General features: G+C 31.5%; 1 protein-coding gene across 1 annotated transcript; it reads left to right on the forward strand.

Annotated features, from left to right (window-relative positions):
* The first annotated feature begins 6,579 nt into the window (after window positions 1–6,579).
* On the forward strand, window positions 6,580–13,194 carry LOC136066682 (fatty acid amide hydrolase-like). Its single transcript, XM_065771402.1, has 5 exons — window positions 6,580–6,820; window positions 7,373–7,482; window positions 12,642–12,702; window positions 13,004–13,104; window positions 13,189–13,194. The coding sequence occupies exons 1-5, from the start codon at window positions 6,721–6,723 to the stop codon at window positions 13,192–13,194; spliced, it is 378 nt and encodes a 125-aa protein (XP_065627474.1). The 5' UTR covers window positions 6,580–6,720.
* The last annotated feature ends 288 nt before the right edge of the window (window positions 13,195–13,482 follow it).

Consider the following 13,482-nt stretch of genomic DNA (forward strand, 5'->3'; position numbering starts at 1 on the left):
ATCCAATTTTTTTTTTCTAGATTTCTCTTCTTCTTTTTTTATTTTTTTTTTTTTATATTTAGATGGATATTTTCTAGTAGATATTTATAATTGAAAAAATATTTATAAATAAATTGAACACGATTTATAATAGTGAATTATAATTTAACTAAAATAAAATATGAAGTATAAAACAATATACATAATTTATCAAAAGCAAGATTGCAACTTTACTAAATGATGTGGTCACTTCATACTCTAAACTTGCACAAATAAAAATTTATCTATCATATAATTGAATAAATTAGTACTAATACTAAAAGTAGATTGTTTTTAAAGGATAACTAATGAAAATATACTTAAACAGTAAAAATTAAATAAATTACTTGAAACATTAAAAAAAAAAAAAAAATCGGTACCATTGAAAATTGGAAAAATCAAACTAATTAAAATATAAAAAAAAATATTAAATAAAGTGACATCAACCCACATGATAATGGCTAGGGTTTATAGACTCTTTAATCCTTTTTTTTTTTTTTTTTGTATTTTGTATTACGTTGGGATATTTTTAATATATAATGCATTTTATTAGCTAATGAAAGGGCCCTTAATTTTATTTTATTTTTTAAATTCTGGTGAAGGGTAAATAAGTCTTAAACAAAATAAAATATAAAATACATTATTTTTAATATACTTATTTTCAGTTATAAAATTCATGTTAATAAAAAAAAATGTCACAATGGCAATCAAATGAACCAGATTCTGCAGCAGTCAATTTGTTCTGCAACTCTTATAAATCAACCCGAACCCTTTGAAATTCAACTGCATGAAACTGAAAATAAGTAGTGTATAGTAGTAAACCACCGAAACTCTCAGTAACTGATCCAAATTCTCAACAATCGAGAGGCGTGAGGTAGCGTCCAGATCAAAGAATGAATATTATAAAAACAAGGAACTTTTCTTCTTGAGAAGGTAAAAAAATTTAAAAATAATAATAATAATATTAAAACAAACAAACATACAATCAACAAAACAAACAAACAGGGAACTTTAAAAAAAAAAGATAAACAAACTAGTTACGCCACTCCTAAATAATGTTCTAACAAAATTGTTCCGACAAGTTGGGCTTGTGCTCTTGCTACTTCCAAAGTTTATCATATGTAACGGTTATATGTAACATTTTTTTTTCATGTGAGAAACTCTCAAACTTGTAAGATTCACTCTTATCTTTTCTCTTTTTTTTTTTCTTTTTTTTTTTTTTTTGAGAAGCCACACACCGTGGCAATTTATATTAAAAGCTTGGAAAATCAAAAGAAACAAAACACAAAATGTCTGTTGGAACATCCTCCATCCAGACCAAAATAGGAAAAGAAAACCTTGCTCTTTGAACTAAAACATGGGCCACAGAATTATCCTGCCTCCTTACATAAGAGAAGGACTTGGTTTGTAATAAACCTGACATAGACCAAATGTCTTTTACAATATGACCAACACTAGGCGATGAAAAAACTACATTATTAAGTGCCTTAATGATAACTTCCGAATCACCTTCAAACACCGACTGCTTAAAACCCAACTCCAAGATAAATTGGACTGCCCTCCGCGCTGCCAATGTCTCCAATATCTCAGCTGAGTCGGGTTTTTGTATTCTTTCCGATAACACAGCCATGACCTGTCCTGCCCGATTTCTAACCACCACCCCAATCCCGGCCTGATAAGATTCACTCTTATCTAATGTGAGAAAGATGTTACATTTAACCATTACACTAAATAATATATCATTATGGATGACACTGCCTATATTCTTTTTTATTTTGATTTTTATTTTAGATATTGGATTTGATAATTATTCAATGAATAGATTTTTAATAGCTTGTAATTTCATGGTCTTGCTTATTCTTCCATTTGAGAAAAACTAATATGGCAATATTTCATAAGAGGGTGTACATCAGGATTTTTTTTCACCGAAGTCTTGATGAATTTAATCTCAGCACTAAATCCAAACATTTCAACCCCCGCTAGCAAGAAAGGCAACTACTTCATAATTTAATCTAAACTTTTTCCTTAAACTTTTATCATATTGATTTTGAGATAATTTTAAAGACCTTTTTTTCCTTCTTCTCTCTAATTGATAATTGATTACAAAGAGCTTTTTACAATTGATTTTCACTAGTATATTTGTGTTCTCTTTTCTACAGAACTTGCAGAAGTCAAATTCGATTCTTAACTACCCCTACTTATTAAACAAGAAAAACAAAAACAACCCCACAAGGAAGTAGACTATTAGTTTGGGAACGCTAAAGGTCCCAACTCAATGCATGCAGGCATGATACCTAGAAGCAAGAAATATGAGTAGGCACATCAATCATAATCAAGTGGGCACACAGAACATTTAACTTTTGTCTCAGTTTGGGTGAGACAATGGTTGACTAGTTGAGTCACGTGAGTGACCAAGGAGAAGTCCCAAATGAAAGAAATCTCGGCGTGTCACCAAGATGCATATATATGCTTAAGACTTGGTAACAAATTTCACAGGAATTGAAGTATTACCTTATTCAATGTATTGTTTATTGTGACTTGAGATTCAAATCGGAAACTTGTTCTTACTACTGTGTATCTAACTCGGACAAATCTCTTAGTTTGCCTTTAAGTTAATCCAAACCTCATTAGCTCTTGGTGTACCCACCATATATAGAAGTCATTTTCAACAGCTGCAAAATATATAAATAAAAAATGGTGAGGATGCTAAATCCAAGCTGTACTACAATAATAAGAAAGTGGCAATAATGAATGCATTTTCATTTTAGCTCCAAAAATAAATAAATGCAAGGTTTCTAAAAGTGTAGGGACTAGGGAGGCCCATATTCAGCCTGAAAAAAGGTATTGGGAGGCCGATGCCATGATTGCATAAATTTATGACCACATATTTCACCAAATTTTGGGGCTCATAAATAGTACTTATTGGACCGTTTATGCTGCTCCTTTATTAGTTCCGCTCAAAATGTACATTTTTTACTTTTCCTTTTTGAGCAGCGGTAGTTATAAGCATTAGTTTGGAAATAATTTATTTAGTTTTTTATTGGAAGTGTGTTAAAATATATTTATACATTGAAAATTTTTTAAAATATGAAAAAATGTGAAGAAAAAAAAATGAGATTTTATAAAACTGTACATAAAAACTAAAAACTAAAAGTTGACACTAATACCAAACAGGCTCATAGTGTGTACAATACACTTGTGAATTGTGATTCCCATATTTCAAAACACATCTTAACTCTTAAGCCTCTTGTGTGCACAGCTTTTATTTTTTGGGGGGGGCGATAAAACGTCAGAATTTCATTCAGCCACAAAAAGTACACAACTGAAGTAACCAGTACAAGCTAGAGGAAATGCCTCCAACTGAAACCAACAATAGAGACAACAATATAAAGGCTTCTGTTATATCCAAATCAACAGTCATATCCATCTAAATCTCCAAAGCAGCTAAAATAAAGAGAAAAAAAAATTCCTATAGAGAACAAAACAGCAAAAAATATTAGAAACTCAAGTAAGACTACCAAATTTTGTTTCTACATATTCTAAAGCATCTAGCTAGGGATGCAGGGTCAGGCCTTGGAGCGCCTAGGTGAGCTTCATTCCTCTTGTTCCAAATCATCAAGCTGTTTGTAAAAATTATTGTAATTTCTAGCTCTTTTAATCCATTTATCATTTGGTCTACCACATCCACAAAGGATAGATTTGAGCATCGGCACAGATTATTTCTTAGGCCTGTAAACTGTAAAGTACTAAAGTTCCACACCACAGTGCAACAAGACATGGTCTATTGACTCCTCCCCATCCTCACAACATTCACATCCAACATCATACAAAATTTTCCATCGGGTCAGATTAAGTTTAGTTGGCAATATATCTTTACAAGCTAGCCAAATGAAAATTTTGATTTTGTTACATACCTTGGCTGGCCATATTGTGTGCACAGTTATGTGAACTTCCTTGTGTACACCTCAATTGGAGTATATACCCAATAAAGCCGTATAGACTAGGGTTAACTTTTTTAAGTCCCAATTTAATTCGGTCTTTCAAATGATATATACTCAAACTGTTCTCCTTCTTTTTTTTCTTTTTTTTTTTTTCTTTTTTAGAGATCTATGGACCATAGTGCTAAAGCCTAAATCCTATCCCAGAAGGAAGGAAAAAAAAAAAAAGAAGAGAGAGAGAGAAGACCATAGTGCTAAGCTACTCACATGCATCCAAAGTTATAATCTGCTTCAATATTTTTTGTTAATTTGATAGTTGGGGTAAGATATTTGAACCTTGAACATTTTTATTAGAAACATTCATAAAGTGTCAATTGAATTAAAAGACTTCTAAAAAAAAGTTATTAATTTAGATAGTGGATCATAAACTTTAAGGTCATTTGAAAACTCACACTTCCCCAACAAAAATATAAATGGTTATAAACTTTAATTTGGTGTTGGTCATCCGTTTAATTTGGTTTTAGTTAATTTGGTGTTAGTTAACCATTTAATTTGTTTTTAGTAGTTTATGGTCGTTTCTACCATTCATCTCAAAAAATTTAAAAAAAAACCCCACGTTTTTTTCCCATGTTAGTCCTTTTGGATTTGCAATTAGAGCATTCCCATCAAAATTTTAAAAAAATTTAGCATTTACCATCTCAAAAACCAATTTTATAACATATAACACATCACTTTACAATATCCTTTATATAAAAACTTTTTTTTTAACACTCCATTTAAATATTCTTTTTTTATTATTATTTTTTTTATTTTTCCTCTCTCTCTCTCTCCTCTGTCACTCTCTTTCTCAACCCAATTATTCTCAACATTGCAGGCCACCACATCCACCCACCATCGCCACTACCAACCACCAGCCAGATCCACCGCAACCACAAACAACAACAACAAAAACCTCCACATCCACCCACCAAACCCACCACATCCACATCCACCGTCAAACCAAGAAAAAATCAACAACAATCAAACCAAATCAACATCAACATCCACCCACCACACCCCCCACATCCCACATCCACATCCACATCCAATCAACAGCAAAAAAAAAAAAAAAAAAAAAAAAAAAAAAAAAAAAAAAACGATCGTCAGTGACCCAAAATCAAGATCAAAACCACAACCCACGACCTAGTAATACCGCACAGTGACCCAAAACAACACCGTGACCATCGAACCATCAGACCACATCGGACCCATGACTATCAGACCACCATTGCCAAACCAAAACCATCATCAAACTAAAATCATCGCCGAATCACATCCATCAGGAGAGAGGAAAGAGAAGAAAGAGCTGAAAAAGGAGAGGAGTTGTGAGAATAAAAAAGTTTTTTTTTTTTTTTTAACAATCTAGCTACAGTGAGCTTGTATTGATATAAGCTCATTGTAACTTGGTGCTAAATCTTTTAAGATTTAGCATGTTTGATGGAAGTGGATTTTTATCATTTAAGGTGTTAAAAATGCTAAAAAATAGCATTTAGCACTTTTAGCACCTTTAATGAGAATGCTCTTACAAAGACAGAGTATGGAATTGAAAACAGCGTATCCACATGCTTTCTCACCCTCTTGATTGCGTCTTCAATAAGTAAATCAATACACAACCTACCACCATTCAACTTGGTTTTTTTACCCAATAATTTACCTTGTACACACACTCGAGAATCTCACTTAACCATACCTTTCTATAGGGGAAGAGTTGCCATACCCTTACTCCAAAGGTCCTTAGTGGAAAGACAGAAAATTAAGTACAGTTGCTTAGATTCAATTTAAGAATTGATGTTTTTGCATGGTCCAAGAAATCATATAGTTGAATATTATTGTCTTTGTAATTGATAATATTATATTGGAAAAGTTAATGAATACCTTAAAAGTATTGATTTAAGAAATATTTTTAAAAATTTCCTAAGAAAAAAAAGGACTTTTTTATTCAACCTTTTTATATCCCATGAAAGTGAGTATCAAAATTTTTCTAAAATGGTTAATTAACAAATAACCTAAGGGCACCTGTTAAGCGAACTCATTCTATATTTGGGTCGTGTTAGCCAATGCAACCACATGATGGAATTTAGTTCGAAAACCTAATATAATATCTAAATAATTGTTGTAAGTTTTACCCTTAATGTAAATTTGAATTATTTTGATTGGTATTGATGACTTGATTTAATTGTTTCTTAAACTTGAAAGTTAAAACTTCTAATCCAAAAACTTTGTAATTCAACAAGCAATTCTTGATGTTTCAAAACGAAACGCTCAGAGTTCGAATCTCCTATTTTCTAATTGTATAATAATAATAATAATAATAAAATTAAAATAAATCCTCTGTTTTATCAATAAATAAATAAAATAAAACTAAAAAAGCCGTTAAGACTTGGAAGTTTAAAGTGAAACCAAATCCTCTGTCTTTGATTTTCTCCAACTACTTCAAAGACTCACTCTCTCTCACTCACATGCTAGCTCTTATCTTTCACTTTCAATTGCTCATATTGTCATACCACACACTTTGTCTATCATAACAAGCTTTCAAGTTATTGTCTTTTTTTGTTGGATAAGTTAAAAAGACTTTCCTTTGCATTGCATCCACCGCCAAGTCATTCTTCCTAAAATCTTAATCTATATATAGGAATCTATAGGTTGTGTCATCGTCTTCTTGTTCACTTCATTTGTTTTATTTTGTATTCAAGTAAGCTTGAAAGATAATATTATTTTTGCCTTCATGGGGTTGTTCAAGGATCAAGGGGTGGTTTACAAGCCAGTGGAGGAGGTTGATCTTGGTCCTAAGAGCGATCATGTCTATCTCCGTGCCAATGTTAAAGGTTCAATCTTGGGTCCTAACTCTTGGTTCACCATCTTTTTTATACTCTCCATGCATGTTTCTTCTTCTGTCAAAGAATTGTCACCATTAGTTGGGATTCTTTATATAATTTGGTGTCATAGGATTAGTTTTGAGTTTCATTTGGTTTTCTATTCTAATTCACCAAAAATCCATTTTGTGAATTAGAATTATACATCATGTTGATGCATCTTGAAAAATAGAACTTTTTTTGGGCCTGCATATCTGAATTAAATTTCAGTTTTTTTTTTATTTATTTATTTGTGGTAGAACTTTTGGTCCTGAATTTCATGGTACTTTGAAATTGAAATTTGAAACCGATTGCACCAAACATATTTTAACTTTTAAACCAATATACATGTAAGTGAAGGCATAAAAAATTGCCTTTGTATTGTAATTTTGTAACTGAAAGAATAATAGGATGATGGATTGAACCCCAAAAAAAAAATATATATATATTTTCTTTCAAATTTATTTTTGAATACTTGGTGAACGCTGAACATACATAACTAGTGAACTTTCATTTGCTGCATAGCTCCTAGAATGGCTGGACTTCTGGTCAAAATTTTCACCTGGTTTCTGGAGTCACGAATCTTTGGGACAATATTGGTGTACATGTTGAAGAAAAACAATCTAATTCACAAGGTACACACTCTTGGTCTCGAGTTTCATTTTTGAGGTATTGTCTTAACTTTTCTATATGTTTATCTAAAAGCTCTTAGTTTTTGTCAACCATTGGCCTGACTGGTTTCTCACACTAGAGGTTTCTTCCTTTTTAGTTTCAAGGGAGACCCTTCTATCTTCCTATGTATGTGAAACCAACATATGAATTTTCTACCAAACATACACTTTGCTGCATCTTTAACAATTGATTAAATTATCAAATTAATTTCCTCTGTAAGTCACTGTTGACCATGTTGTCTCATACTCTCATGTAATAATTAATTTTTATGATTAACCACATGCTAATATAATGGTATTTAGGCTCTAGTTGAGGAATTCACTTCAAGCTAGCAAGGTTGTTCTTTAACTAACATCTATATGAGAATGGGGTTTCCCTTAACAGAAATCAATACTTTCTCTCATCACGGTGAAGTACATAATGAACAGATGAAGTGGTCCACTAACTCATTAATTTGAGAGTTTTGAGTGCCTTTACCTATAACACAACGAACCAGTAGAATTAGAACATACATCATTTTCACAGCTCACATTCAATCGACAATGCTTGTCATGGCATTGGATGGTAGGGTCCTTTCTTTTAAAGAAGATGCTTATCTTAATTTCTCAAATACAACAGTGGTCAAATTAAATTAATAATTGTTCCACATCCACTGAACTCACTATATGGAGACTATTTTGTTATCCCCAGAACTGCTTTTGTCATGGTCATGGTAGGGTTTTTAAGCACACCATTCGAGCTTACATAAATAACCCACTGCTTCCATTCATTTACTTTGAGAGCAGTTACGCACAAACTTGGTAAAAAAAAATCAACTTAAAAGTTAGAACGTTTTAAACTAATGAATTCAAGTTATGATATCAGTTTTAGAAATAAAAAATAAAAAAATTGCATACAACCGCTTACTATTTATGAGGGTTAAAAAGATTGACAAAAATACATATTTAAGTTTGATGATTTTTTTTTTTTTTGGCTTATTTCTTTTTGTCATTTTAATCTTAAAATTTTATATGTTGTCAACGATGATCCTTCCATTTGCTGTCCATTCTGTTAACAATTTGCTTTAAACCCCTTTAAAATGACTCAGTTTTGCGCTTTTTTTTTTTAATTAAAATAAAAACTAAAGATCTTTTTTAAAGAAATTCATTCCTCTTTCTATGCCGTTCAAACAGTTTAAGTCCAAAATGGTTCAGGCATTAGTCATTCTCAACATATATTTGACATTTTTTCACAATAGTACGTGTAAATTTATCCTCCCTGCCAAACCATTGTGCTGTGTGTTGTGGGGTATGAGGAATTTTCTTTCATGTCTAATGTTGTGATTTAACTTTTAAGCAGTAATTTTCAAACTTATTATTTAATGTGTTTTCTTATCCGATATCAATAAAAAGACAATTCAAGTCTTTCATGTATCTCTTTCTACCATGCATAAAATTTCTCAAACTGTTGAAAATCTTGGTCTTTTGTCAACTACACCTTTCATGAATCATGCATCATCAACAAAATATCTATAGCCACCTGAGTAAAGCTCAATGGAACCACATACATTGAAATAAACTAAATCTAACCCATTGAGTTTTTCTACCAAAGGATTTATGAAATGAAACTTTATGATGTTTGCTAAATAAAAAAATAATCATAGGGATTTAGTAACATACTTTTGGCAAAGGGAATGAGAGACTTTTTTTTATCAAAATGTGCAATCACTATTCGCTCATGTAAGTCATCTGTGTATGCCACAAGTTAAGCAAAAAATTATCTCGAGTTACATTTACTACACCCTTGCATAACTTTACTTGTGTCATATAAAGTGTTTAACATATCTTTTTTCTATCAAACACTATTGACCATTTAGTGAGTTTCTATTTTTCATCGCCGAAATAGCTACCATATCATGATTGATCTAGAGCATGCATTGAGATCATATTTGAGTGCATATGTTTAACCTGTTGGACATCCTTAGGCGCTAAAGTGCATCCCATATTACTCTTCACACAAATATCACCAACTCCTTTGATGTCAGCATAATTATCATTTTACTCTGCTAAAATCTTTTGCTTTATACAAAGTTAAAAAGCTCCTTTCTTGAAGTTATTGTACAGTGTGGCTCAATTTTTAACTTTAACTTTTTAAATTGAGGTGGAACTCTTAACAAAAGAAGGAAGATTATTTGGTGCAATTTGAGTAGAAGTAGATATTTGTTAAAAAAATTCTGATATTTCTAATTTGACTTGGTTTAGTGTTTTTTTTTTTTTTTTTTTAACTTGAAGTGGAAGAAAATTATATTACTTGCTATAAAAGTAAATTGGTATTCCTTTTCAACCAAGGAATATGTGTTGAAATCCTATAACTAGACAATATTATTAAGGATTTGGTGTATAAGGGTATTCCCACATGAAGAGAGATTTTGAATTATCATAAAGAAATGGAATGGAATAATCATAAGGGAATGAAATGGAATGAAATGTGTTTAAGCAAGGGAAAGAAATGGAATTAAGTAACCTTGGTTAGATGTTTTAAAATAAAATAATGGAAAGGAATGAAAACAAATGGAATGTAAGTAATCTTGTTTAAGAGTAACATAGAGGGAATGGAATGGAATTATTTTATGACAATATTATTATTAGAACCCTATTTTAAAATAAATGGTTGAATATATAAGGGTATTTTGGGAGTTTTAGTAAAAAAAATTCATTAAATCTAATTTCATTCCCTCCCATTCCTCTCAATTTCGGGGAGAATGAAAATTTGAGTTTTTAAGGAAATAGAGAGAAATGAATGTTGTCTCTTATCCATTTCATTTCCTCTCACTTAAACTCCCAAACAAGGGAATAGACTTTCAATTCTCTCCATTAAAACTCCCAAACAAAGGAAGAATAAAATATTCTAAAATTATTTTTTTCATTCATTTCCATTACATTCCATTCCCTCTTCCCAAACGAGAGCTTAGAGAGATTTTGTTATTTATGAAAATTCTCTAGGTTGGACTATGTGGAGTCTGGTTTTGTGTTTGATCCAATTCGTGACCTAACCCAACTTAGAAGCATTATAATTTAAAATAGGGGATTTTCTAAGGTTGAGTCCATCGAGTGGAGGTTTGGGCCAAGTTCCGAGCATTATAATTTTAAATAGGGGATTTCCTTTCCATTTCATTCCCTCTTCCCAAACGAGGGCTTAGAGAGATTTTGTTATTTATGAAAATTCTTTATGTTGGACTATGTGAAGTCTGGTTTTGTGTTTGATCCAATTCATGACATAACCTGACTTAGAAGCATTATAATTTTAAATAGGGGATTTCTTTTTCATTCCCTCTTCCCAAACGAGGGTTTAGAGGGATTTTGTTATTTATGAATATTCTTTATGTTGGACTATGTGGAGTTTAGTTTTGTGTTCAATCCGATTCGTGACCTAACCCAACTTGGAAGCATTATAATTTTAAATAGGGGATTTTCTAAGGTAGAGTCCACGGAGTGGAGGCTTAGGCCAAATTCCGAGCAGTACCCCCAAGAAAATTTGTTGGACCATTTTCGACTTGTTTTTGGAATATATATTTGTTGATTCAAAATTAGGGTTTGATTTATTGAAAAACTATATCGTAGCCACCTTTGTATTTTCCCTAACATAGTGAAATCACTGCAACTCCATAGTCATAAGCGCATTGCCGAATCACATAAATCTTTGTGTAATATGATTGTTTCTTTGCGCAATTTTTCTCTATTTTTAGATTCTAGAAAATAGTTTAAATTCCTAATACTTTAGTGTGTAAATATTTCTAGTCTCTCTTTGATGGAGTGAATTCATCTTATGCCACCCATGGATGAAAGTCTAAAGTTGAATCACGTAAATCATTGGTGTTCTACTCTTGTGTTTGGTTATGTCTATTTTTCTCTTTTCCTATTATTAGTTTATAATATCTTTCTTAAGCCCATAACAGTTTTACAATCAATCTTGTATGACAGTGCTTCCAAAGGTACTTTCGTGATAACATATTCGTATTAGAGCTTCCGCAGTCACCAAAAAAAAAAAGTATCATAGTCTCCAAATACAAATCCTTAACAAGAATAATATGGTGGGAAGCAACTAAGTCAATCATCCACTTAACATACGGATTTACAACATGGTAACACTCGTCATCTCCAACATGATATCTTTCTCAAATTTATACCAAAAAAAAAAAAAAAAAGCAACAAACAAAGCCTAAATGAGCTTTAAATACCACGTGGGTTGCTACTTAACTTTGCCATCGATACAACATCCCATAATTAAGATTCGTGGCTAACCTAGCGGCTGGCTGCCTTTAGCAACGGGGCCATTTCTTTTTCAATACTTTCTTTAGGAATGATGATTTTCTAGACTTTTTTTTTATTATTATTTATATATAATGATAATTTTCTAGACCTTATTTCAAACTGTATCCTTGGTCCATGTCGATATCAAAAGCTGAAATCTTTTTTTTTTTCAAATAAATAAAAATTAAAAAATTGATAGATGGGAAAGAGGAGATTAGGACATTAATAAACGTTACCATTAAAAACACCTAGAATTGGTTGAGCTTGGCAGAGGTACATATTAGCATTAAGGAAATGGATAACCTTAACTCCATTTTTCATCATCAATAATCAATCATCATATCTAAATGCACTCTAAATGTCTTATATAGAGCCATACGTTTATTCATGAGAATATCAGACAACATATTCTAAATTATTTTTCCTTTATATCTCTATAGTTCCAAACATGTAATTTCTTTCTAGATACCTCTTAGAAATTAAAATAACTAATTACTTATTTACTTGCGTAGTTCCTGTATTATTGAACATACCATCAGTAAATTTGAGATATCCAAAAAGAATTAAGTTCACGACTATTTCATGTCTAAGGAACCTATTCTTTTTTCCCTTCATAACAAGTAGTCATTTGTCACAGTAACATAGTAATTGCCATAAAAAAAAAAAATTGAATACCATGCACATTGTACACCAATGCCATAGAATTTAAAATAAGATTGGTAGTACGCATCAATTTTCGTCTCTCTGCAAATGTTACTATCTACATTGAACCAATTGTTGCATGCAAAAAATTTGTTATGAAATTCTTAAAAAATGTCTTTGAACTTGTGCAGCTCGTAACAAATGCACAGCTAGAGGAGTCACCTCTCTATGTTCCCTTACATCCTTTCGAAGGTCATGTTTTTATCCTTAACTTTCATTGCATTTCAGCTCTTTTACAGACAAGGACAGGTTTTCAAATAAAAAGCAATGTTCCACAAATCGCGACTGAAACTAACCAACAAATTTTTTTTAGTGAATAAAATAGTTTATTAAAACGAAGGACTAGTAGGAATTTGCAGGGGTTAAATGGTGTTAAAACACTACTCTATGTAAATGTTCAAATATCTGAAGATTTCTATGTATGTCAATGGCTGAAAATGAATTTTTCTCTAGAGAGTAGGATCATGCTGCTAATATCAGTTTATGATTGCAGATCTTAAAGAACAAGAAGTCAAATGCATAGATTCTAAATTATCTCCACCTGAACAAGTTCAACAGGCAATGGATTGTTTGCCTAGTTGTGAGAATAAAAAAGTTTTTTTTTTTTTTTTAACAATCTAGCTACAGTGAGCTTGTATTGATATAAGCTCATTGTAACTTGGTGCTAAATCTTTTAAGATTTAGCATGTTTGATGGAAGTGGATTTTTATCATTTAAGGTGTTAAAAATGCTAAAAAATAGCATTTAGCACTTTTAGCACCTTTAATGAGAATGCTCTTACAAAGACAGAGTATGGAATTGAAAACAGCGTATCCACATGCTTTCTCACCCTCTTGATTGCGTCTTCAATAAGTAAATCAATACACAACCTACCACCATTCAACTTGGTTTTTTTACCCAATAATTTACCTTGTACACACACTCGAGAATCTCACTTAACCATACCTTTCTATAGGGGAAGAGTTGCCATAC

The sequence above is a fragment of the Quercus suber genome, unplaced genomic scaffold (genome assembly GCF_002906115.3).
Source record: "Quercus suber isolate HL8 unplaced genomic scaffold, Cork oak 2.0 scaffold_4, whole genome shotgun sequence".
In the NCBI taxonomy this organism is placed as follows: Eukaryota; Viridiplantae; Streptophyta; class Magnoliopsida; order Fagales; family Fagaceae; genus Quercus; species Quercus suber.

Bases quoted from the DNA above. Each gene is read 5' to 3' on its own strand.
- LOC136066682 (XM_065771402.1), top strand. From the start codon at position 6,721: ATGGGGTTGTTCAAGGATCAAGGGGTGGTTTACAAGCCAGTGGAGGAG. The intron at 7,483-12,641 runs GTACACACTCTT...GAACTTGTGCAG, and splicing joins AAAACAATCTAATTCACAAG to CTCGTAACAAATGCACAGCT. The intron at 12,703-13,003 runs GTCATGTTTTTA...TTATGATTGCAG, and splicing joins TCCCTTACATCCTTTCGAAG to ATCTTAAAGAACAAGAAGTC.